We start from the raw sequence: 24,092 nt of genomic DNA on the forward strand, positions 1-24,092 counted from the left end.
TCGAAGTTCAGAGTCAAAATTTGCCTACTGAAGACAACGGGGCAGCAGAGATGCACGTGCAGGTCAGCCAGGTCTGTCAATGAGAAATCATTAAACAATTCATACGTATACACTGACAGCAAATTAGCTTTGACAGTGACCAAGACAGCATGGTTACAAGCTCTGAAGCTGCTATTTTAACAGGTATGCCAACATGCTGACAATTTTAAAAGAACAGTAGCAGATGAGAAGACATAGCCTGGCTGTAGGTATTGTTTCAATGGATAGATATCAGTAGCAGGGGCTGTCAGTGGTACCTTAGTGATACCTAAGAAAACAAAGGTGATCTAGGAACATACATTAATGGCAGCCCAGACAGTTTGAGTATTCAAAACAAAAAAAGGAGATGTAGGTGAACTTCCTCCTGAAGTGTCCTGTTGAAGTTTGGAGGACTCTCTGCATGGGAAGTCAGAATACAGTGCCCAGATTCTGCAAACCAGGGAGGGAAGTTCTTTGCTGTTCCTCCCCTTACCCCCAGTGCCACATCTTTTGAGACATGCCCAGTTCATCAAGGCTCAGAGTAATACAAAGGCAGAAGATTTACTGTGCCTGTAAGACAGACCAAACTATCACAAATAAAAATAAAATAAATTTCAAAGCTTCTTCTGTGGAAGAAAATGACTGACAGGGCAGCTAGTTGCGTACAGAGAGAGCCAGAGCTGGAGAGGTGACAGGCACACAAAGAGATGGGATTTGGAGACCAGTACCCTGGAGGTGTTTCGAGGAAACTGAACAAGCGTACTGCAGCTGCTCACCACAAATCTCATTACTTGATGTTTATTTTTAATGTGAAGATTCAGCCACAGGTTCCCCTAAGAGGATTGTCCTGCCACTTCAGTGCCAGTCACAGTCCCCCAGTTTAAGTATCACAGGCACCATTACAGGGCAGCTCAGCTCCTGGCAAGCTGTGAAATTGCTTGGCTCCATCCAAGAGCTGAGAACTTACTGAAGATAGGCAGAGCTGCAGCAGGACCTCCATCTGCCAGCAGTCTTAGCCCAGCATACATCTTCAGCCACCAATTACAGGGTTGATGATCATCCAGGGAGACAAAGATTACCAACATCAAAACCGTAAGAGCCAAGCAGAGCACTACAAGTGATTGACTGACCTGAACAAACCCTTTGCTTTAGGGTGAGCACTGCACCTCACCAAAACATTGCCCAAACTGCCCCGCCGCAGTAACTGAACTATTACACAAGAGCCCAATTTTCCCCAAAGCGTGTTTCAAATGCCCATCCTCTGCAAACACGACACATTCCTGTAGAACCTTAACATAAGTTATTTTATTAAACTCACAGCAAATTATTTACAGATGTTAGCAAAGCAGTCTTATTGGCTTGGGCAACCAGCTCGGAAAGATGAGTAACTTGTATTCTTTGCCCCACCTCTGCTTATTTATTTTTGAGAAGAATAGACAGCACTGCTGGAACTTCCACACTGTGTTATTGAAACAAACATAAGCTTGTTGCCTGGGTTGAATATTTACTGGAAAAAAAAAAAAACAACCCTACAATATCAAAGGTCCTTGGACGAAAGTAGCACTACGCAGTTTTGTCACTAGAGTGAGCTGCTGCTCAACATTTGAAGAAAGCTTGGTTAATTCAGGCGATTTGAGGGTGGAGGTCCTATCATTTTGCCACATGGAGTAGAACCAGTATTCAAGCTTTCCATAGGAATATTCTTTATGATGCTGTGTCTGACTTTGATGCTCGTGACATATTTCAGCAGAGCAGAGGATGGAGAGTTGTGTTTAAGATGTCATACTGAGCATTCTCATAATTTGAAGCTGCCCTCACAATTACTCATCACTCAAAATGGAGAGCAGGCACCAAGGTGTGCTTGGTCTCTGTCTGTAGCTTATTTGGGTGGCCACAGAGCAGGGCTCACTGATAAAAGAGGGTGAAAAATCCTCCTCTGCAAGTCCTTTATCGTAGGCCTGGATAGCAAATAAATAACTGCAAAAGCCAACTGGCTGCGGATCCTTCCCACAACAAGGAACATTCCCTCCTCTTTGCTGGACCAAGAGTTTCTGCAGGTAGAGTCACACACAACAGTTGTTTCAGGTTTGTATGTGAAAATCAAGTGCTTAACCAAGGAGTTCGAGACATTTCTGCTGGTTACAGTCCACGTTACAAGGAGAGTCGTTTGTGACACTGCCAATACAAAAACCACAGAGCAGATATTGAAACCAACTTGGATGCTAAAGCTGGATAAAGATTTATTGCTCAGCTAAAGCTTAGTACTGCTATTGATGTCACTTGAATTGTGTCTGTGGCTTACAAAGTCAGACAGTCTTATTAATACCTTAACATTCCTAATAAATAGTAAAATGGACCAAAACCTGGCTGACAGACATTCGGTCCAGCAGTAGCGCAAGTATGTCTTTTTGGCAATTAAATGGCATCAAGCAGTAGCTCAGAAGTGCTAAGTATGGAGCCTTACATTTTATTATCCCTGCTCATTCCCAGGGGAACTGAGTCCTGCCTGTGAAACTTCCAGGGGCTGGCCAGGTTTTGACGGTTAAGATGCTTTCAGATGCTTACCAGGGCAGCAAATAGTTTCCATCTGATGTTCATCCTTGCTGATTTAATTCAATCAGGCGACCAGCAAATACAGCTAACGTTCCAATAATACAGACTAGCATAAATATACCAAGGAGAAGATGATCGATCACCATTGCAACAAACTTCCACTCTTCTGCAGCCTGAGGAAGAAAGAAAGGAGATATTAAAATCTGTAGAACCATATCTGCTGTGGGCATTTTTGTAGTTTACTATCTTGAACAATGGAAGGGCTCTTCAGTAAGATCCACTAGTATGCAAAAAATACTCATTTTCTTTGCAAAAGCAGCTCAGTGGTTCAGAAAGCCTAAGCTGTCTAGAAATGCAAGTTTCAAGACTAAATTATTAAAACAATTTGGTGAACAATTTCATTTTAAAAATGCTGGAAAGCCTAATTTTTAGTCAAATAGTTGCTTTTGAAAGAATACTTAAAAAGTAGGAAGCTAAACAATTAGTTCAACCCAACTGGCTTTTGTTTTCCTATTGCCTTGTCATTCTAATGGGATGCCTAAGCAATTATTCATTAGTTTAGCTCCAGCCTGCTTCCCATGCCTACAATGCACTCTAAGGCCTGGGACAGCCTTCTCTGCAGCTCCCTTAGTCTTTTTCCCAGTCACAGATCATGGCACAAACCAGCAAAGAGCAGAGGGCAAGGCATGGAGCACAGCAGGACTGGGGGCTTGGCCTTCCCACCCTGAAACTCTGCCCTATGACCGAGGTGCCCTGGCCTAAGGCACACTCTCCTTTTGCCTCTGGTGCACCACAAGTAGAAGGGGCTGCTGGAACTCATCCAGAGGAGGACTCTGTTATCAATACTGCTTCGAGGTGGTTCATAAGTAAACGCCATGATGTGACAAGCCTCCAGGAGCTACAGCCTGCAGTTTATTTTTGGAATTTGACTTTTGAAACCCTCTGGAAGTGGTGCCTAGATGACACAAACAGCTGGGCTCCACTTCCGAAGGGAGCACTTGCCAGTAACTGGAGACCCTCCTTGTAAGTACAGGAGGAAGCAGAGCCCAGAGGCACTGAAACCATGCCAGCCCTGCTGAAGGTAGCACTTTATCTGCCGAGGAGCCATTGGGAACACGAGACTGCAACCGGAGCCATCTCACACGCTCCTGGAATGTGGTCACAGGAACAAACACTGGGGTGTAAATTCTGCCCGAGTGGAGGAGAGGCCAAATTATTGTCCCCGAGAAGCCCCTCCCCATCTGCAGGTTAGCTGTCACCACTAGACATGAACTTCTCAGCAGGAAGCAGCTGATCATTTAGTAAGGTGAGAGACTGGTACTGAGTTACCTGTTCAAAAGCTGTGTGAGCTGCAAAAATTGAAATGAAAGAGGGGTTAATTGCATTGAACATGCTAGGAGGAGGCAGAGCTAGGTTTTCCTGGGGAACGCTGCCATATGTGACTCTACACGCAGTTATCCTTCCTTTGGCTTGTAATGTGGAAAAAGACAGTAATCAGAGTAGCTCATGACGTGTTTCTCTTGCAGGGACTACTTGTAGCATTCATGGATCAACAAAAAACCTTATCAAAATGGGAATTATCACTTTGAAGTCACATTGGCTTCTCAAAACTACATCTGAATTCTGCAGTTAGGCTTGCTTCCTGGCTTTTTAAGATTTCCTACCACAGGGGGAAGATGCCCAAGCCAGGGACAGGAGGAATGGTTCTTGGAATTGCTTACACTTCTGGAATCTGTGTTGCTACTCACACTCCAGCTCTGTAGCTTCACATACCACATTAAGAAAACCATAGCACTGCTACTTTTTTTTGTTTGTTTTAACTGAGGTTCGGTTGCCATCTGTGACTATTATCTGTCACTCCTCAATGAGTGAATCAAGGGCAGAAGACTGTCCCCCGATAAAGCCAAATCAGGGATTGGAGTGTTTTTTTTTTTTTTTTTTTTTTTTTTTTTGTGAGTCATGGATATTTTGCCAAAAAATGAGATGTAGGAGTATGAAAGTAAGAAATGAATCATGCACAAAGAATGCCTTACATTACTGGATTCTTGGTCCGATTTCATCGTTTCAGCAATGTATTTGATTCCCTCTATAGCATTTTTCACATCTGGATTTTTGGTAAGTGGGGAGTAGAAGTTGACAGGCATAGGACCTGGCTTCCCAGAAATTTCAGAAATATCAATATCTTCTGCAAAAATCCTTTTGTCTGGTTTATCCCTGGATGGTCGTTTCATTGTAGAGAAAAACATGATGTTTGGTATTGTATCAATGAAGATCTGAAAACAAAGAGGCAGAAGAGGAACATTTCTGTTTGGAGGGGCTGCTTTGCAGATGCAGCTCTACAATAAACAAAGGCGAGCTGCTCAGGTCCCAGATAACTTCCCGTCCTGGGCTCAGTAGAAATTCCGCTTTGGAGTATGTCACGCCACATGCTGCATTCATATTGTATCTGTGTCATCCACAGGCCCGTCACACGCTTTCTGGAAGTGATTTTGCATGGCTGTGTAGCCAGAAGAGGGTCTCCTGGCTACTTATGCCTGACTATTCCAACTGTTTGTTATTACAAGCCTTATAGGCACGTGTAATTTCCTTTGGTGTAAGGGGGCCTTGCTTCCAGATCAGTTTTAAGCACACACAGTGTTTGTTATTTGAAATCTCTCTTCTGCAGCATTTTTTGTGCTGCAGAACAAATCTGATGTAAGCTGTAGCCTTAAAAGGAAATCGGCAGAGCAACCTCCTGTTCATGTCATGGCTTAATATGAACCTAGGCAGGCTTATAAAAGATAAGAATAACTGGCTGGGTCCCCTTTGGTGCTGTCTGCCTGGCAAAGGGCTTGCAGTAATGGACACCCGATTATTTCTACAGCTCATGGTCACCATATAGGCCAGTGTGAAAACATCTTCCTTCCCAACTACTGGAAAAGTACAGAGGAGACCTTGGCTCTTGCTAAGCCGTCTTTTGCAGAACAGAAAGCAGAGCACAGCTATCCCTGGCAACCTTTGTGCTCCCAGTTCACATGATCTGATGGGGCTGGCCCTGGGCAGGCAGAAATAGAAAATTAGACTAATAACATCCCTCAAGCCCAGTTGGCCAGCTTTCTTCTCCCTGTACCCTAGCTGCCCATGCTTTGCCTCGTCCATTCCCTTCAGGACTTTACCCAGCGGGCAATTCTGTTACGTAAAGGAGAAACTTGGCAGTCTCATTGCCTTTACGCACAACTAAGTAGGAAACGCTGGCTCTTGTGCCTGGAGAGATCTAACACTATGCATCTACTTCCCTGATTCATGCTGACTTGTAGGAGAAAATCCACCAAAACCAAACCAAACCAAAAAAATCCAACACAACACACACACAATGCTCTGTGGAAACCACAAAACATGCAAAAGCATCGAACTCACCTTCCTGACCCAGTGCGGCATGGTGTGAGTGCTTGGGGAGCGGTGGTGGGTGTTGATGACGATAACTGTAATGATGATTGAAGCGATGACAAACACCATGGTAAACAGCATGTATTTGCCTATCAGAGGCACTGCGCTGGAGGTGGAGGGAATCAGCTCCACAATGACCAGAAGGAACACAGTCAGAGACAGCAAGACAGAGATGCTGAGAGTCATTTTCTCACCTGCCATGCCAAAACACAAAACCAAACTAATTATAATAAAAAACCACTGCTGTTCATATAATTCAGAACTGAGCCTGTCAATTTGAGAAGTTCAGATGTGAATGATGGCTACCCACACACATGCATTTTCACGCACCTGGAACGCTATCTGCACTCCCAGCACCCAAAGTGGTAATGCTGCTGGCCAAACCCGACTGCCCCATACAGCCCCAGGCCCAGCAGTACAATGGAAGTCACCAGACATGACTAGGCTGAGGTACAGGTGGTGGGTATGGAAAGCTTGCTTGCCAGGAGCACTTTATGAGCTGTGGGATTTGAATGATGAAATGCCTGCTCCAGAGCCTCCTGGGGTCCACCTGCCTCAGCACAGCATGAGCCTGCCAGAGAGCAAGTGAGCAGACAAAAAAAAAAAATCACATCTGGCACCAGAGGTCAGCTGCTATGGGGGACATTTCAGTACTTAGGATGTCAGAACTGAACCACAAATCATGATTCACACAGCTTTTTTCTATCCACTTCAACTTTCTGTAAAGTTGTCCACCCAAAGAACTTGTGTTGGAAGTCTTTCATAGGATGGTCTCTGAAATTAAGTGGTATGAGAAGCTGGGCAAGGCAGAACGAACAAAGCATGAGACATGGTAGCAGGGAAAAAGAGCTTTCGTCAGCAGAGCTGCTCAGCAGAGACAAAGCAGGCCAGAAGAGGCCAGAATTACTCTGTGTCAAACAAGCCAACGTGTGCACACAGATGGCAAGGTGGCTGCTCCAGCACAGTGCAGAGGGGCCTCAGGCCCCCCGCTTCCTCACATGCTGTGCGATGTACAACCATACTAAAAGCCTGAGTGACAGAATAAGAAAATCGGCTATCCAAATCATTGTTTTGCAGAAGTTAATTAACTGGACAGTTAATCAGTGTTTTCCATGGGAAATCAGCCTAATTTGCCCTTATTAATAGTTTCAGCTTTCAGAGCTTACCTTTTATTTGCAGAACGTTTAGACTTGTTATTTTGAGCTAAAACATCTGTTTAGCAAGCACTACCCCTTAGGTTGGGTGGTAGCTTCAGATGCTCAGAATTTCTCCAAAACTAGTTAGAAGAGCAATTTCTATGGCAGTAGAATGAATAAATTCACATACCTGAATCTGTGGGCAGATAAAAAACCAACCCAGTTAAAAATGAGAAAAGCAGGCAGGGAATGATGACATTGACGATGAAGTAGAGTGGCAGACGCTGCATGAGGAAGTGGTATGTGATGTCCAGGTAGGGTGTGTCAGGGCAGCAAGCGTAGTAAACCCAGTGCTTCCAGCCCCGGTAGTCTTTCATCACCCACTCACCACTCTCCATGAAGTTACTCAGGTCAGGACGATCGCTCTCCTGACAGAAAATAAATAATAGAAATAGAGTATTAGATGTTCTGAACAAAACCCAACTTGGCAGTCACTCAGGAACAGAATTTCTAATAAGTCAGGCACTTTATGCATCTTTGTAAGCAAAGCAACCACTCTTAATTTATGTGATTTTGCCTTAGAACATCATCCTTTGCACAGAGTTCAACTGAATGTTTTAAAGAAAGAATCAGGGACAGTCCACTGAAGGGAAATTTGGGGAGGACATGGGAAATAAGCACACTTGGAATTTGATAAGTCAAACTGGACAATTTTAGTGATCAATCTACAAATGGGGCTTCTGTATTATACAGGTAGTGTATGCTTGTTTTTCAGTCAGTTATTTCCATTCTAAACCTGAGATTTCTCTACGAAAGTACCCAGGTCTTTATTGCTTTTCCCAGTTACCAAACTGTTGCTTACCGGGTTAATAACCACCACCGTACCATCATATGTCCAAGTTCCCAGCTTCATGCTGCAGTTCTGCTGGTCAAACGGGAAGTGCGTGACTATAATTTCACAGTAACTTTTAAAAATGGCAGGAGGTGTCCAGGTGATCTTCCCCGTGTGTTCCAGAAGGACTTTGGTGTATTTAACAATGGCAAAATCACCATCTGCACTGTGAAAGGAAGGATGTTAGCGGCTACCCATTGGCCTGGGAGCAGTCTAGCTGCGTAAAGCAGTTGGTGCTCAGCCTCCACTCCCTGCAGCAGAATGGGGTTGCTATGGGACAGCATTAGAAAGCAGACACTGCAAAAACGCTCTCCTGTCTCAGTTTCCATAAAGGTGACACTGGACAGGGATGTCCCTTCCTAAGTTGCTTACTTGTTGTAAAGGACAAGGTCTGGGCGCCAGATGTCATCTGACGGGATGCGGATTTGTTTCACACCACCGTAGTCTTCTGGATTCCATTTCAGGTTGACATCTGTCCATTGCTGCGGAGGGAGGAGTTCAGCCAGGGAGAACCTCTCCCAGCACTGCTCAATACTTCCTAGAAACACCCACCTCCCTGGCTTCGGGTTATGCATGAAAGCATCGACACATATTACTGTGCCCCTAACTAATTCATTTTTTTTTTTTTAACATTAACTTCAATATTGGTTTAAGACACTTAATCCAAAATAAATATACCCAAAGCTTACTGTCTGAATTGCTATCAGAGAAGGAACATAAAGATGCAGTATTATTTTCTTAAGGCCACTAGCATCTGAAGCTTTTTGTTCTTGAGGCCCCAGAATGAAGAAATACTCCACCAGCTGATCCATTGGTCCAAGCTGCCCCCAAAAGTAGTTCATCCCTGTCTGTGTCTAGCATATTTATTTGAACAGGACAGAATAGTTAGCAATATTTAGTTACCTGCTTCAGGCGGACGTTGGTTGTTACGATCTGATTTACTTCATCCTTAAAAAATAGAAAGAAAGAAAAGGGGACACCAGCAGCACACACCAGGATTAGAGGAGAAGGGAAGCCATGTCATTTGGCAATACCCTGTCAACCAGTGTTGACGCATGCCCACACCATACCACATTAATAAGCTGGATGAGCTGCAGCCCAACCGTGACGACAACAGCATCCCGGTGGTCCTCCACAGGCCGCACGACCTTGTTGTAGTCCCTGAACAGGTCCTCGACGAGGCGCGTCTCGTGCTCATAGCACAGGGCCAGCCCGGCTGCGAAGGGCAGGGAGGTGTCAGTGGGATGGGGACATGCTGAGGGGCCAGGCACAGGGCAAGTGCCACCAGCAGCTGGTCCCTGTGGCTGGCCAGTGCTGAGCCTGCCCTGTGGCTCCTCTCTCAGTTCACCTGTGTGCTGCAAATGCCACCAGCAGGGACAGTTGCTTGTCTGATCTGCAGGTCAGATCAGGATGAAGGCAGAAAGAGTTGCCAACACGTAAATGAGCTAAAACAAATGGCCGTGACTGTGGAAGTCAGACTGAGCATTAGCAATCCCCTGCAGGCTCTCCCAACCCACGGCTGTGGTAGCACTCAGTATTTCTGGGCAGTTTAACACAGAAAATGCCCATCATCAGCGATTTCTTATGTTGCTGCCCTGTCTGCCTTCGATTCTATGGTCCTGCCAGTAATAGTAGTGTTAAACAGGACCAACCTCAGTCATTTGGGTGAAAGCAATGTCCAGGTTCGTCCACCCGAGGCCTACACACAGCCAGCTCCTTCTGATGCCACTCCGGCAGCACCCAGGAGGGCAGAGAAGGAGACAGTTCACAAATTGTACTTATATTTCTATGTCCCATGCTCCCTTGTCTGCCGAGCCACCTACTCCTCTTAACAGCAGCAAGAGGCGGTGGAGAACAGCTGAGCCTCACCACAAGCACACTTGGAAGATCTCTCCCTTTTCTTTTTGCCTCTCAGTTGGGATCCTGGGCCATTGAATTCAACAAGAATTTTGCCGCTGACTCCAGACTAAGCCAGGATTTCCCCATATTTCCTAACTGCCTTTTCACCAGGTCCTGTCATGCAGCTGAGCTGAGATGCCAAGAATTCTGTCTCAGCCTTGTCCTGTCACCAGACCTTATTAAAATACCCGAGTGTCATTGCAAAAACCCCATGCATGGCCTGCACAGCCGAGCACTGCTCGCTTCCCGACGGCTGCTTTCACTTCCTACGCTGTGATCATCAAGTGTCACAGCTAGGTTAAGCATTTTGCCATGCTTTATTAACCCAACTAAAATCCTTCACACTAGTAACTTCTGGGGGGCTTGGTAGGAATTTGGAATATTTCCTGATTTTGGTGAAAAAGGTTTAGGATCACAAAATCCTTATTTTTTCAAAGGATGATTTACGGAGAATTATCCTGGTACAACATACCCATCTGCAAAACAATTCTGTATCCTTGTCAGTAGTCCTGAAACTGGTGAAATTCGACATTTCAAGCCACGTTTGCTAGACCCTCTCATTAATTTGGAAATAAATTTAGCACTAGAATAAATAAGAGCATGGCAAAAATATGGCAAACACACAGAGAGGAAAAAAACTAAACACAAACTTTTCACTTCAGACTATCTGAGGGCTGAAATTAGAAATGTTTTAGCTGCTATCAGAGCATGCCAAAGCTCTTATTTGAGTGATACAGCATGTCATAACCCCCCCCTCTGGGCAGTCTGCTCCCAGAACACGCGCTTTTATAGCAATGCGCACACAAAGCCATGCTCCCACACCCTCCCAAAGGACCAAGCCCAAGACAATCACTGAACCACGCTCGTTTACCTGCGGAGAAGACCAGGAGGAGCACACGACGGACCTCCATCACCTGAGCTCCCTCCTGCTGCAGCCCCACAGAGCCTGGAGCACACGCAGTGCCTTTAACATCTCCCCGGGGGGGCTGGACAGCCTCCTGCCAAGAGGCCGGAGCGATATAGCCACCGAGGTGTTGCCTTACACCACCTGTTTTGGGGAATGACAGCTGAGGGCCACCGCACCGGCTGGGGAATGGGAGCACAATGTGTTTCACCGGTCAAGTATCTTCTACTGTTTACAGAAGGCCATATTTTCTAAGTGGCACTGTGATTTGTGTTTAATAAATAAGAAAGGATTGTCTGTAATGTAGCAGGGCATCACAGCAAGACTGCAGAACCTTCCCAAACTGGAGATCAGGCACCACCCTCTGACTGGAGCGGCTTGCCAGATTAGGGATTTTATTTCTCCCAGGGAAAACAGCTCGATCACTTATTTCTGATGTACCCTCATTGGCATACAGGCTGAACTCTGGGAATTGGGCTGCTGTTCCTTTTGCTTCACAGGTGGATCTTTGAAGATAGGAAAAAAATACATTCAAGAGAGATCCATCACCTTGAACCTACTGGGATGTTCAGAAGGTACTGGGTAGTGTCCCTACCCTGACAGCTAACCTAAATAACCTGCAGAAAGAAGGGAAAACCTTCCCATGGATAAGGCTTACTGAACTGTGGAGAGGCAAATGGTAGGGATACGTTTCCATATCTCCAGTCTCCATAGGACTGGTTTCCATAGCAGGGCAGATCCAGTGGATTCCTCCAGGGCATGCTGATGCCTGCTTATTAGCACCATAAATCACCTGGAAAAGTGGCAAAGAGTGAGGTGTTTGGTAATTACAGTGGGATATTTGGGCAAGTAAAGACAAAGACCATCTCTCAAGAATTATATAAAGAAGTATATATGTATAAAATAAACAGTGACTTCCTCTGAGCTCACTGATGTCACATAGGATCAAAACCACAAGACGGACAGTTCTGTGGTCAGTTCTGTGGTCAGCTCAGTGCTCAGCTGACTAAGAAAAGCAAGCCTCTTGGTTCCTAGGAAAGGAGAGGAAGCAACAAGGCCAGACCATGTTGCTATAAATCCATGGTGTCCTGAATGCTGCTTGCAGTTCTGGTCCTCTGGTTTCAAAGGGAGATTTGGAAAAGACACAGGAGAAAACTGCAAAGACATCCAAGGTAGAGAATGGATTCTGTACCAGGAACAAATAGATAAGAGTACGGCCCCCAACTAGAAGAGAAACCAGAGGGAGAAAGGGCTTTGGGCAGGGTTTGTAAAATGGTCTGGAGAAGACCAAAAACTACAGCTAGATCAATTAGCTTCACACTACTAAATACAGAAGTGATTCCTGTCACAGAAGCCCCATCGTCACAAGGCACAGGGGGCTGGCACTGCATCCTGGGGAGTGCTGCTGGATGCAAAAAAGCGCTTCTCCCTAGGCACCTGCTGTTCAGAGACAGGCTGCTGGTCTGGATGGCCAACACAGCCACCTGTACGCAGCGCTCTGAATGCCCTTTTCTGGAAAACATTCCCCACAAAGAGCTTTCCTCGCTTCGCCTCTGGGTGACACCAGCTGCACTTTGTATGTCTTACCGACGTCCTTTGTGCTGCCTGTCAGCTGCTTCAGTGCTTCATGATGGATGCCTTAATTTTATCTTGTTTTATTTGCATTTGTACTTCTTTTTAAATCACCCCCCCTCGCCCACTCTCCTCCGCTAACCCGGCACCCAGCCCCCAGGTTTACATTTATCCTCCAGCAACATCCCTCCGTCCACATAGCTCGGCAGGGCTCGTGTTGCAGCCGGCAGCTCCCATTGTCCCTGCGCTCTCATTTCAAAGGGGCGGCTGGCTGCTCCCCAGCCTTGCCCAGGGCCAGCAGCTGCTGCACGGCCAGCCACAGGCATGGCTGTGACGCCAACAACGCCCTTGGGTCCCACGGGCTCCGTAACACAGTCCCTGAGTGCAACACAGAGCAGGCTCCTGAGCAGATGCAGGAGAGCAAAACCACTGCCTCCAGCAAATGGTAGCTGCTGGGTGACACGGGCTCGTGTCCCTTGAAAAGGCCTGGCTGTCCACAACAAGCAGGATGGAGAAACTGCAATACTTTATTTACAATCTTCAGATTACTTATATATAATTCCCACAGAGAAAAGCCTTTTCACATATGTTTAACTCCAAGGTTTCTGGCACAGTTTGTGAAAACCTCCCCAGATCCCAGGCAAGCACAATGCTAGGGCAGAACAGGTTGCACTTAAATAGGCTAAAAACAACTCAAAAAAAAAAAAAAAACAACCAACCAAAAAAAAAAAAACAAACAAACCACAACTCCCTGCTATCCAAATTCAGGATATTGCTTCTATAATTCGCACATCAGGAACAAGCTCTGCAAAGGGATGCTGCCCACTCTAGCCTGAAGGAAGCCAGCTATGAACAAGCACCACTGCAGATAAGTCTTTTTGGCAGGGTGACACCACATAGCCCCATTACAAGTGAGCACAATGCCAAGTGCTTCTGACAGCGAGGAACAGAAGATTTTGACTGAAATATTTGTCATGATTTACAAGCACAAATGCAATTCCTGACTAGAGTGAGGGAAAGAGCAGGTGCAGGGGGCTCTGATGTCTGCAGGGGCCACAAAAGGGAAGTGGGAGCGAAGCTAACAAAGAGAACAGAGATTACCTTGAACAATGCTGCCACTAACGGGGCACTTACACCCCTGTTCCCCACGCTGCCCACCCCATTTTGTGGTGCCTTTGTTCGTTTACCCCTTTGCAGAGGGTAAAGCCACCTGCACCTCAGCCATCCCTCAGGGGTATGCGTGTTGCCACGTGGTGAGCTCAGCTGCTCATCACGATAGACTTGGTTCGAATTCCACTTGGTGGATGTTACAGCAGGGAGAGTAAGGGCATAACAGCTGAAAATATTAGCAGTGTGTATTCACAGAATCACAGAACTGTCTAGGTTGGAAGAGACCTCAAGCTCATTGAGTCCAACCTCTGACCTAAACACCAACAAGTCCTCCACTAAACCATATCGCTAAATTCAACATCTAAACGTCTTTTAAAGACCTCCAGGGATGGTGACCCCACCACTTCCCTGGGCAGCCCACTCCAATGCCTCACAACCCTCTCAGTAAAGAAGTTCTTCCTAAGATCCAACCTAAAACACCCCTGGTGCAACTTAGCCCGTTCCCCCTCGTCCTGTCACCAGGCACGTGGGAGAACAGACCAACCCTCACCTCACTACAGCCTCCTTTAAGGTACCACCTGTACTCCCGCTCCATCCACTAACCGTCCCAGTCCCCTAACGTCCCGTTTGATGGTTTTCAGGCTTCTCTCTTCAATGTCATCACTGCCAGCCTGGCCTATTAAAAGAGGATAATAGTCAGAGGGGTGAACCAGGTTGGGAAGCTTTCTGGCAATGTCCCTGACCCTGGCCCAAGGGAGGCAGCAGACTTCCCTACGGGTAGGGTCAGGACGACAAATAGGGCCCTCTGTTCCCCTGAGAAGGGAGTCGCCCTTCTTTCTGTCCTGGTGGAGGCAGTCCTGAGGTGTGGAGTTGACTTCCTCGCCCTAGGCATCCTCCTGGGCAGACTTTCTACCTCTTCCTCATCTACCAGTCTCTCAAGCTCCAGGGCCTCAAACCTGTTGCGTAAGGGCACCTGGGAAGGTGGGGCCAGTAGGGGGGGGCATCACCTGCGATGTCGGGCAGGGACCTGTTTCCATTTCTCCTCAACTCCTAGGTCTCCTGCCTCTGCCTGACAGCAACAGGTCCACTCCCATTTGGGGTGTCTCACCTCGGTGCCAGTCCTTCAGACCGCGCAGGGAGTTGCTCCACTAGTCTATCTCCTGCTCACACTCCCTCATATCCCTCAACCTCTCGACCTCCTCCTTGAGTTCTGCCACAAGGCGGACAAGGTCGTCCACCTGCTCGCACCTCACGCACGCAGTCTCTCTGCCCCCCATGGGTGGTAGTAACAGGCTCAGGCACTCCCTGCACCCGGAGACCTGAACTGCCGCAGTTTTGAGCGGGCAGTCGGTCTGGGTGTGCACAGACTTCCTGGAGAGCGCTGTGCCTGGTGTACACCATTGCAGCTGAGCTAGCGCTAGACCACCGTTAGAGGAGGTGTTCGTATGGGCAGGGGGGAGCGCTCTGCCCTCTCTGCTCGCCCTAACTGCTGCGCCCCGCCCTGCCACGCCCTAACTGCTGCGCCCCGCCCTAACTGCTGCACCCTGCCCTGCCCTGCCACGCCCTAACTGCCGCGCCACGCCCTGTTTGCCAGTCCTGGTCACTGCGCTCCTGCTCACTCGCGCTCCCTAGGGGCAGCTTTTGAACGGCCGGGGAGGGGGCGCTGCTGGCTCCGCCTACACCTCCTTCTCGCCTCGTTCACCTCCCTCACGAGGGCTGCCGGGTCCTGGCGGCTCCCTCGAGTGGGCTCGGTGCCGGAAAAATTAGCCCTGCCTGTCCGATCCCCCGCTCTGCTGCAGAACGTGTCTGCCCCGGAGCTGATCGCTTCAGAAGTGGCAATAATATAATAAATAATATATATATATATAATTTTAAGCTTGCAAATGCAGTAGATGCAGATTATAATATAGTTTGACATCAGAAGAGCAGCATTGCTGGTGACAGCAGCTCATGGCCACGCTGGGTAGGAGAAGGCAGCTGTCTGGTCACCATGTGGACTGGCCACGTGCTGGTTACCCCTCCAGCTACACGCAGCAGGGCACGCATCCCGCTGGGAGCCACCTCCCACAGCCAGCCACTGCTCACAGTCACCACCAGGTCACAACAGGTGAGCAACAAGGGGCGGTGGGCACAGCACCGCATTTCAGAGGTCGCTGTTGGGAGCCATCTCTTGGCAGAGCACAAAAGGAATAGATATTTTCAGCGTATTCAAGGAATTAGCAAATCCAGGGATTCTAACAGACCGTACTTCTCCTGCTTAGCCCAGTGCACATAAGAACATGCTAAGCATTTGTAGACATCATCTTGAATTGGTATGTAGGATTTAATCTACAATTTTAAAAATATAAAGTTGCAGCTTTCCATAATGAGCCATCCTGCAGATGTATTTTATTCCCAGTGATGTTCGTGGCAATTTGTTTTCAGCATTTCTTTTGTTTTCTACTGCCCAAGCCCAAAGAATTAAGATACCAAGTACTCGGGTCAAAAGCATGGTTGTAACCTCTGTGGTTACAGAGCTGACATGTTGTAGCACAGACACAGTGCACATTTACCTCATGAGAAAGAAGCATGCTTCTGGAAAGAGTGCTGTGAGGACAGCAAAGTGTTGACACGTCCCCTCACAACAACCTTCCTGCACTGCAGAGCTCCTCAGACACTGCTGGTGTGCTTAGGGGAATCTCAGTTATGCTTGGATGGGGTTGGGCGACACCTGTATGAAAATGATTAAAGTCCCTGCTCCTCCCCAGAAGGGCAAATCTCCCTCTGGAAGCCTCCTACATCTCTGCAAAATGCACTCGGCCTGACACAAACCACCACTACTGCCTGTTACTGCAGAAAGGTCCCATGCAAAAGACTTGTTCTAGGGAGATAAATACAGAGCAAAACAGCAATCAGATCTGAACTGTTACTCTATGACTGAAGCAGGAAGTCCCTCACTCCTCTGCCCAGAAGCTCTGTTCCTCCAGTGTCCAGACAAACATCATGCAGCTGTACAGGCCAGGCCAGTGAGGCAGAAAACACACCCAGGCTTCACTCGATTTAGACACATTCAGATCACTGTGACAAACCGGTGCCAAGCCAAGCTCAGCACCCCCAAAGCCATCCCTGGGGCTTGTTCTGAGCTTCACCCATAGCCACCAAGCACAAGTTCTCTCTCTGCAGACATAGAAAACCCTGCAAGGCACAGAAGTGACAGATGAAAGTAAAATTGGCCAGAGAGTGTCCCAGGGCTGACCTGGGGGCCCAGTGGGCACTGCCAGCCCTGTCACGTGCTGACCAGGCCGTCACCTAGGCAAGGGTTAATCAAGCGTTGGGCACCCAAGGGCTCTCTGAGATGCATCTGCCTCAGGATATGGCCTTGTATCATTATATTATGTTTTGGGTACATATCTGATGCAAATTTGCTTTTATAGTACAAAGCTGAGTTACTACAAGTGTTGAAAACAGAGCTTGGCACTGCATGACTTCTGGAAATGCATCTATCACCTGCATGCCACTGCATACAGAAGCTTTCACAAGAAAGGCAGCATTTGGCCTGAAGGAGCTCTCTGGATCCTCACATTTACATGTTTAAATACACATCTGTTTTAAAATAAGGATTGATTCTCTGTCAGAGTAACTGCAGTGCAGACCATTCACTTACAGCGCTACACAAAAGCAAGCTGCTTGTTCAGCTCCTGTGGGACCTGACACATTTCGGCCTGTATGCTGTATTTCAGAGTTTTCCTAGAGACATTTTTGGGGAGCTCCCCTGAGCAGCCAGTGGAAAGGAGAACTGGCAGTGTGGGAAGCACGTTTCACTGCTTAGCTCCTTCTTTTACCCAGTCCACCAGAAAGTCACATCATCCCAGCTCGTCACTGACACAAGCTCTTCTGAGTGCAGGCCCACAAGGACAGCACTGGCCACAACCATCCCTACCAGTGCCATCCCTACCAAGCACAGAAGCAGCTGGCTACCGGAGCACCCCACAGCACGTACCCCACACGGCCAGCTCCATCTTGGAGCACGGAGGTGCCCTGGAGGTCTGCATGCCACAGAGTGCTCACACACCACAGCCAGAGCCATCCCCATCACTCCTGGGGAAAGCACAACAGGATAAAATTTATGACCTTGCAAAACACCTCCATGAACCTGTGGGAGCCCCAAGGCACCTTGTTTTGTGCTAGCAAGTCTTTCATGGCCAGTGTTAGCTGAGTAAACACCATGCAAAGCGAGTCTATTTTATTTTGAGTTCTGAAACTACCTGGCAGAGCACTCTCCCTTCTCGCACCAGGCTCTCCCTCCCCAAGCCCTTGCTGGTCCCAGAATGCACATAGGAGGGATATCTGCAAAGTATCCATCTCACCTATGGCTACGGGTGAAGGCAGCACCCCCTTCATGGCAGCATTTGGGGCAGGAGGTTCGGCTCCCTGGGGCTAAGCCCTGCTCCTTCCCATGGCAGGCCTGCCTTTGTGGGGTGTACTTCGACAGCCACTGACTCCGTGCCAAAATACACACTTTTATTGCTTACCTTGGGATCTTTGCCAGTACTCGCACAGCTTTTTGCTGGTAATGAATGGAAAATACTGGCTTCTGTGGTTCCTGTTGTGCAGCTCTCACCTGCCACGCTCCAGGTTTATTTTGCCCCCTTGCAGGCTGCAAGCTCTTTGCCACATTTGTCCTCTGCATTGGCCAACAGTGAGCTTACAGGTTGTGTTTATAACTGAAGAGGGGAAAAAATACCCTCTACTGAAGAAATGCTTTCAAACAGATAGCCAAAGGATTAAAAAAATAACACCACTGTGCTGGAATACAGGCTGCAGTGAGCGGTGGCTGCAAGGCCTGGCAGCCTCATGTGTGAAGCAGGGGCCAGAAGGTCGCTTCCACTCTGTGAAGTCCATGCTGACTCTGTGTTTGGGAGTGCACGTGAAGCCAAATTCCTGATTTCCCTGCTTGCTAGTATTTGGGATTTGACAGAAGTTCAAAACCTCACATTCAAGACAGTTGGGGAAATAGTACACACAATGGAAGTGTAACATAAACAGTGGAGGAGCTAAAGCAGCACAAGAGAAACTGGCATTGAAACAAAGAGGTTTTACCAGTCTGAATGTCTATTTTTCAGATTAGCCTAACTGGGAAGTTTGTCTACCTAGGAGACAATGGCTGCATCCAAGGCACTTTCTGCAAAGACTTGGTGGTCTCTCTCTACTTTCTCCTCCTCCTGCACCCTCTCCACGCACAAGTGAGCGACGCTTGGTGACAGACACTGGGAAGGATGTGGCACCGGCAGCAGTTGCTCCAGTAGGCCACGACAGCACTGAGGGCCTCATTCTTCTGGCTGCTTTCAGCACACTCACATGCCAGCGTAATGAGGGGGAAAAAGGAAAAAAGTCACTGATTATTACTCAGGCCACGGTGCAGAGAGTCCAAGAGAAGACAGCATCTGTCCTGGTTCTTATTGTATCTCTTCACGTAAATAGAAGCAGACAAAGAAACAAAGGTGGCTTCTCTGACCAGAGCCCAGCATACAGTAGCAGTTCAGCTAGGCCGAGGCTCGCTGATGAAGTTGCTCAGTAATAGAAGACTTGGGGGTAGATGTCACAGCAGAACAGTTTCGTGCTAAATTCTTCTGGGCTTAGTGAGTGATCTTCCCAGTGAGAGCTACAATACACCGCCATAAGAATAACAATAATAAAAAAAAAAAAGGTAATTTTGATAATTTGGACTGTCCTATTTGCATTACTGATGCAGCATGGAAAAAGAAGCAGAGAAGCAGCTCAAATTTCAAATTCTAAAATTCATAGCAAGAACAACAAACTGCAGGCAATATAGCTCTTGAAAATGAATCCTGGTTGGCTGCCAAACGTATTTTTCAAAACAATGCCTAATTGCCTCAGGAAATACATTAATCAAAGTGTCCCAGAGGCCCGAGAATCATTTGCTGCAATCCACTGAGGCAGGGTAGTGATAAAGACCTGAGTAATGCGAGGAGCTATGCATGTCCTTGAGACAAAACACTTACGTGAGGGGCAGGAAAGGATGCCCAACTAAGAGGTCTTAAACAAATTCCTCAGGCAGCTCATTGACATCGCTCTTCGGAGAGATCAAACAAGAACAAATAGCACTCTGGCCACAAGGCCAGGAATAGAAATTAGAGCAGCTCACGACTCGTGCTGTCCAAACTGATGTACAGAAGGTGGCACCAAGAAGCAGCCCGTGCAGGGAGCAGATCAGGCCAGCACAGGGAAGCCCTCAGCCCGTGCAGGGGCTCTGTAGAGCCAGTCAGAGGCAGACTGCGGCCTGGCTGGTGGCACCAGGGAGCCCAACACCCAGGCTCGAGGCTGACTGGGGTGCACACTGGCACGGGCAGCCCTGTGCGCTGACCCAGGCACCGCAGCGAGCCCCAGCTTTCCACAGCGTGTTCTCTGGCACATCTTGGCTGTTCACTTGTGCTGCTGTTAGTGTGCGCCCAAGGCCCAGCGAGCTCCTTCCTTACATGACTTGCTCAGCAATCGTTTTAATCCACAACACGCTTCCTAACCCCTCTTCTCTTGCATTACATAAGCTTTCTAGGTCTGGTGTGCGGTTGCTAAGCAGTAATTTTGCATGACAAAAGAAGAAATCCATGATTGCTAGGTTCACCAATTTTTATTTTTTTCTCCTTGTTGCAATATAATTATAGCTGTAATACAAACATTGCAGAACTTTCATCAGCAGGCAAAAACAAGGTTGAGAACAGGGCGAGCACATCATAGCTGCCTTCTAGGAGCCTTTACTTCCTACTTAGTCGTTGAGGCAGGAAAACTTTGGTATAGTACAAAACTGCTTATGATACATTTTCTATCCTGCCAGCTAATCTGGGACAAGCAGAAGTTCCCATCCGGGTGCCAGAGGCAGCTTGCTTCCCCATCCCCCTGGTGCAGGGCATGGCCGGTCCCAGCAGTGTACATTCATCCAGGCGAGCAGCAACCCCACACAACTCAGCACCCTCAGACACCAGACGTGTGGGGACCTCCAAGTTTTCTCCTCTGCTAGGAGTGTCGACCCACTACCACCGAAAAGTTTCCTTTCTCACCCTGAGACTCACATTTATGCCCCATTCATAGCCCTAAATATTTTTCCCCAACAGTTCCAATGCTTATTTTTCATAAGACTAAGTCATTCCCTGCCTCAATCATTTTTAATAATTTTGTCTTCCTTTGTCCTCAGTGAAAGATCTGCTTTCCTTCAGATCCCACTCAAGTCCCTTTACCACTACCACCCTCTTGTACTTGTTTCCAATGCTTCTCATTTCTTCATTAGAAGTCCAAGGAAGGATTTTTTCCTCAGGTCCCCCCCTCCTGCTTCCCCCTGTGCCCTTTTTGGTGGCCAGCACCCCCACCATGCCATCAGATACAGGTCCTGCAGCACTGGAAACCCTAAGGTCAACTCACAAACTACAGATAATGTTTATTCATTGTGGAAGTCAATTCATTTAAGGAACAAATAGAGTCAATGATGACCTTTGCTACCAGCAGACCTAGGTTATTTTATCTTCATTTAAGTAGTATGAGTACCAGGAGTACTAGCTTCTGTATTTCCGTGAAAAGTTGAATAAGTATAACCTAACGTGATTGCCTATATGCATGTGCAAAATACTTTCTTGGTTGGCAAAAAGAAGTACTAAGCCTACTACAAAGACAACACTTATTTGTGTACTACCTGCTTGAGTGGTTATCACTCAGGAAAGACAATTTCCTTAGGATAGTAACTAAAATGATAACAAGACTGAAATGGGGGCTCTAACTAGACACTTAACATGAAATGACAATTAAGTAAAAGCGAGTAATTTATTTTTAGCTGAAGCAGCAGTGAATGGGGGACACTTAGGGCCATCAGGCAACACAGGGGTGAGGGAAAACCTCCCACATTGTGGGGACAGTGGGAGGGGGAAAAAAAAACAGTGGGGGGATGATGCCTTCCATCCTCTGAAAGCCTCTCCCTGCTCTGTCCCTTCCATCAGCCCCACAGCAGCCACCCAGCCCAGACCAACGCTCGCCATGCACTTACCCATGGGCATCCCCAGCTTCGCCCTCTTCCTTCTGGAAGCCTTTGCTCCTCACTTTTCCAGGAGGGCTGCTCCTCCCCTTCCTGGCAGAAAGGCTGTGGTGCAGAGACACTACTTATTGCTCACAGGAAGGGAGACCAGCTGGTTGCAATTGCAGAATGATTCCTCCTCCTCCTGGTGCCTGAGGGGAGGGAATGGGTGAAACCTCCAAGCAGCCTCACCTGGTTGCTCTCCTCTGGAGCAGGTGTTGGGAGAGGTGCCCAACCAAAGCATCTCCCCTATCCCTAGTACCTTATGGTATCTTTCTTCCCCACAGGGCCCTGCTTAAGTGCCCAAAATTCACTTACTCCTTTCTCCTTTTTCTCTTCAATTATTGCCAACCCTTCAAGCTGGGACTTGGGCTTCCACTTTTGATTTCCACTTTCCTCAAAGCTGCTGTTTCATCCTCACCCCAACTTCAGTGCAAAGCAAGTACTCTGTAAGGTATTTGCATTTGGAATTTGGTGGTGTATCCACCTACTCAGGGCATCTATAGCTGTGTAATGGTGAACTGCAACACCAGTTTGTATATAGTTAATTACAGCAGTATACATCATTTATGAAGGAGTAGATAGCTTGATGGTATCTTTTTTTGGTTTACTTAAGAGTTCTGAAACATTCTGTAGAAGCACCCCGGACAATGAAGAAAGAAAATTTCAAACGAAATATAAGGAGAATTTCCTGGGAACCTTAACAAAGTATCAGGCCCTGAAGTATTTAGATCAGAGTGGTCTTGTCAGAAATTGTAAAGACCTAACATGTTTCTTTTAATTCAGAGGCTGTTCAGTGTGAAAGTTATCAATGTAAACAGTGAAACAAATGGCATTTTTGAAGCATGTTCATTAAGTACAAATAAATAGCTTGGTGTTAGAGTTCTAAAAGCAAAATTTAATAAATTAATATATGCATGCCAGATAAAAATACAAAATTACAATTGAAATAGCAATCATAATAAAGGAACACTGCTCAGCATTGCAGATTTCACTGCAACCACCATAAACATCATGGAGAATTACTTAAAGTAACATTTAAAGTACATGTTTTGTTTCTGTTAAAAACAAATTACTATATGATGAAAAAACTGAAAGAAAACCAAGAACAAATCAGCCAAAAAAGTGGCAGAGAATGATATGAAGTGTCAATAAACTGCCAGAGGCTCAATTTCACATAAGTCGGCCTTCTTTTTAGTATCAGAAACCAATTACATAGAACATAAAAGCAAATTCACAACAGGTTTACACTGAGAAACATGCTGAATTACAACCACAAACTATCCAGAACAAAGATGCTGCACCAGATCAGTTGTTTTCTTCATGGAATGATTCTCACCAGAGCAGGGAGAACAGGGAGCAAATCATGCAATAGCTGTAGGCTTCTTGTTTTTTATTTTCACATGATAAACACCCAGGATTACTAGTACTGGAAAGTATGTGTTAACCTTTTTCAACATCAGCTGAATGGCACTACAGAAATGACAAAGAGTTCCTTCATTTTTATCCTGAATACATCGAAAGCTCTAGCAAATATGGAATGCAGCGACGAGAGCCATTAAATTACTTTAAAATATTCCTTCATCCATAGAACACTGTTGCTTCCTTTTTTTTTTATTACAAAACCCCCAAAATATTCAAAATAAAATGTCTTCATTTTTTATAAGCATCTCCACCACAAGTCTCTGATAACGGATGTCATTCAATGCAGCCATCGCATCCAGTTCTGGCGCTCTCATAAGAGTTGGTCCGAAAACTATGCCCAGGTTCTCTGCACTCATGAGATTTTCCTTTTCATGAAGTGTTACTCTGTAAGAAAGGACAGAAAAGTGTTTTTCACTGACTGAAAGACGCCTTCCGTGCCACACAGTACCTGCACAGACTTGACAAAAAAAATAGGGAGGAGAAGCTGGAAACATCTTTCTGCCTTTCTCCCAGACCTGGATCTGACCTGAGTCAGATGTCTGTCCTCCCACCAGGCACACAGGTTGATGAGCACTTTCAGTCAAACTGGGACAATTTTGCTTTTTCTCTTTAATCTGCAGCACTTGGAGGCTGCTCCCCTGGGAGACAACGGCATGCTCCTGGAGAGCCTCTCGGAGATGCTATGTGAGCAGCTGAGCTCACCAGAGATGCATGATGTGACTCCATGCCATGTGGTCACACCGCTGCTCCCTCACGCATGCAACTGCAATGCAGGCGAGGTACACGTGAAGTCACTGCCTTTACGCATTACACGCTAAGTGCGCTAAGCTGGCCTGAATGCACCTCATTCCCCTCCAGCACAAATTATGTCCTGTGGCTCGTACTAAAAAGAAATGAAATCATCACTTTGGGGTGGCTTTGAAACCATGAGGATCTCACTAGAAGCTCATTTTCACAGCATCTGCAGCATGCTATGAAGTCTGTGCTCTGACAGGCCTACTCCCAACCCTGCCTCTTCTTTTGTGGACCCTAACATCTGCCAAGCAGCTGAGCCCCAGCCCATGGTGGGCTCCTGCTGCCTGGTCTCCATCTGCAGAAGAG

General features: G+C 47.0%; 2 protein-coding genes across 10 annotated transcripts in view; both read right to left on the minus strand.

Annotated features, from left to right (window-relative positions):
• Positions 1-1,301: 1,301 nt before the first annotated feature.
• Positions 1,302-21,696, minus strand: CHRNA1 (cholinergic receptor nicotinic alpha 1 subunit). Of its 5 annotated transcripts, none has more exons than XM_068685735.1 (10): positions 21,540-21,696; positions 9,096-9,241; positions 8,929-8,973; positions 8,398-8,507; positions 7,996-8,191; positions 7,324-7,561; positions 5,968-6,191; positions 4,605-4,844; positions 2,584-2,744; positions 1,302-2,193 (listed from the first exon to the last, which is right to left on the minus strand). In XM_068685735.1, the coding sequence occupies exons 1-9, from the start codon at positions 21,547-21,549 to the stop codon at positions 2,613-2,615; spliced, it is 1,341 nt and encodes a 446-aa protein (XP_068541836.1). In that variant the 5' UTR covers positions 21,550-21,696; the 3' UTR covers positions 1,302-2,193; positions 2,584-2,612. The 5 variants fall into 5 exon arrangements, with proteins under 5 accessions (XP_068541836.1, XP_068541835.1, XP_068541834.1 ...); XM_068685734.1 differs by lacking the exon at positions 21,540-21,696 and adding an exon at positions 10,796-10,953 and having other exon boundaries at positions 1,302-2,069; XM_068685733.1 differs by lacking the exon at positions 21,540-21,696 and adding an exon at positions 10,796-10,953.
• A 747-nt stretch (positions 21,697-22,443) lies between these two features.
• CHN1 (chimerin 1) overlaps positions 22,444-24,092 on the minus strand; it is a 95,896-nt gene continuing 94,247 nt past the window's right edge. For all 5 annotated transcript variants that reach the window (XM_068685728.1, XM_068685729.1, XM_068685727.1 and 2 more), the window contains one exon: positions 22,444-23,375. In XM_068685728.1, the coding sequence (XP_068541829.1) occupies positions 23,204-23,375 (172 nt within the window). In that variant the 3' untranslated portion in view covers positions 22,444-23,203. The remainder of the gene's footprint in view (positions 23,376-24,092) is intronic.

Source organism: Anas acuta, chromosome 6, assembly GCF_963932015.1.
Source record: "Anas acuta chromosome 6, bAnaAcu1.1, whole genome shotgun sequence".
NCBI lineage: Eukaryota > Metazoa > Chordata > Aves > Anseriformes > Anatidae > Anas > Anas acuta.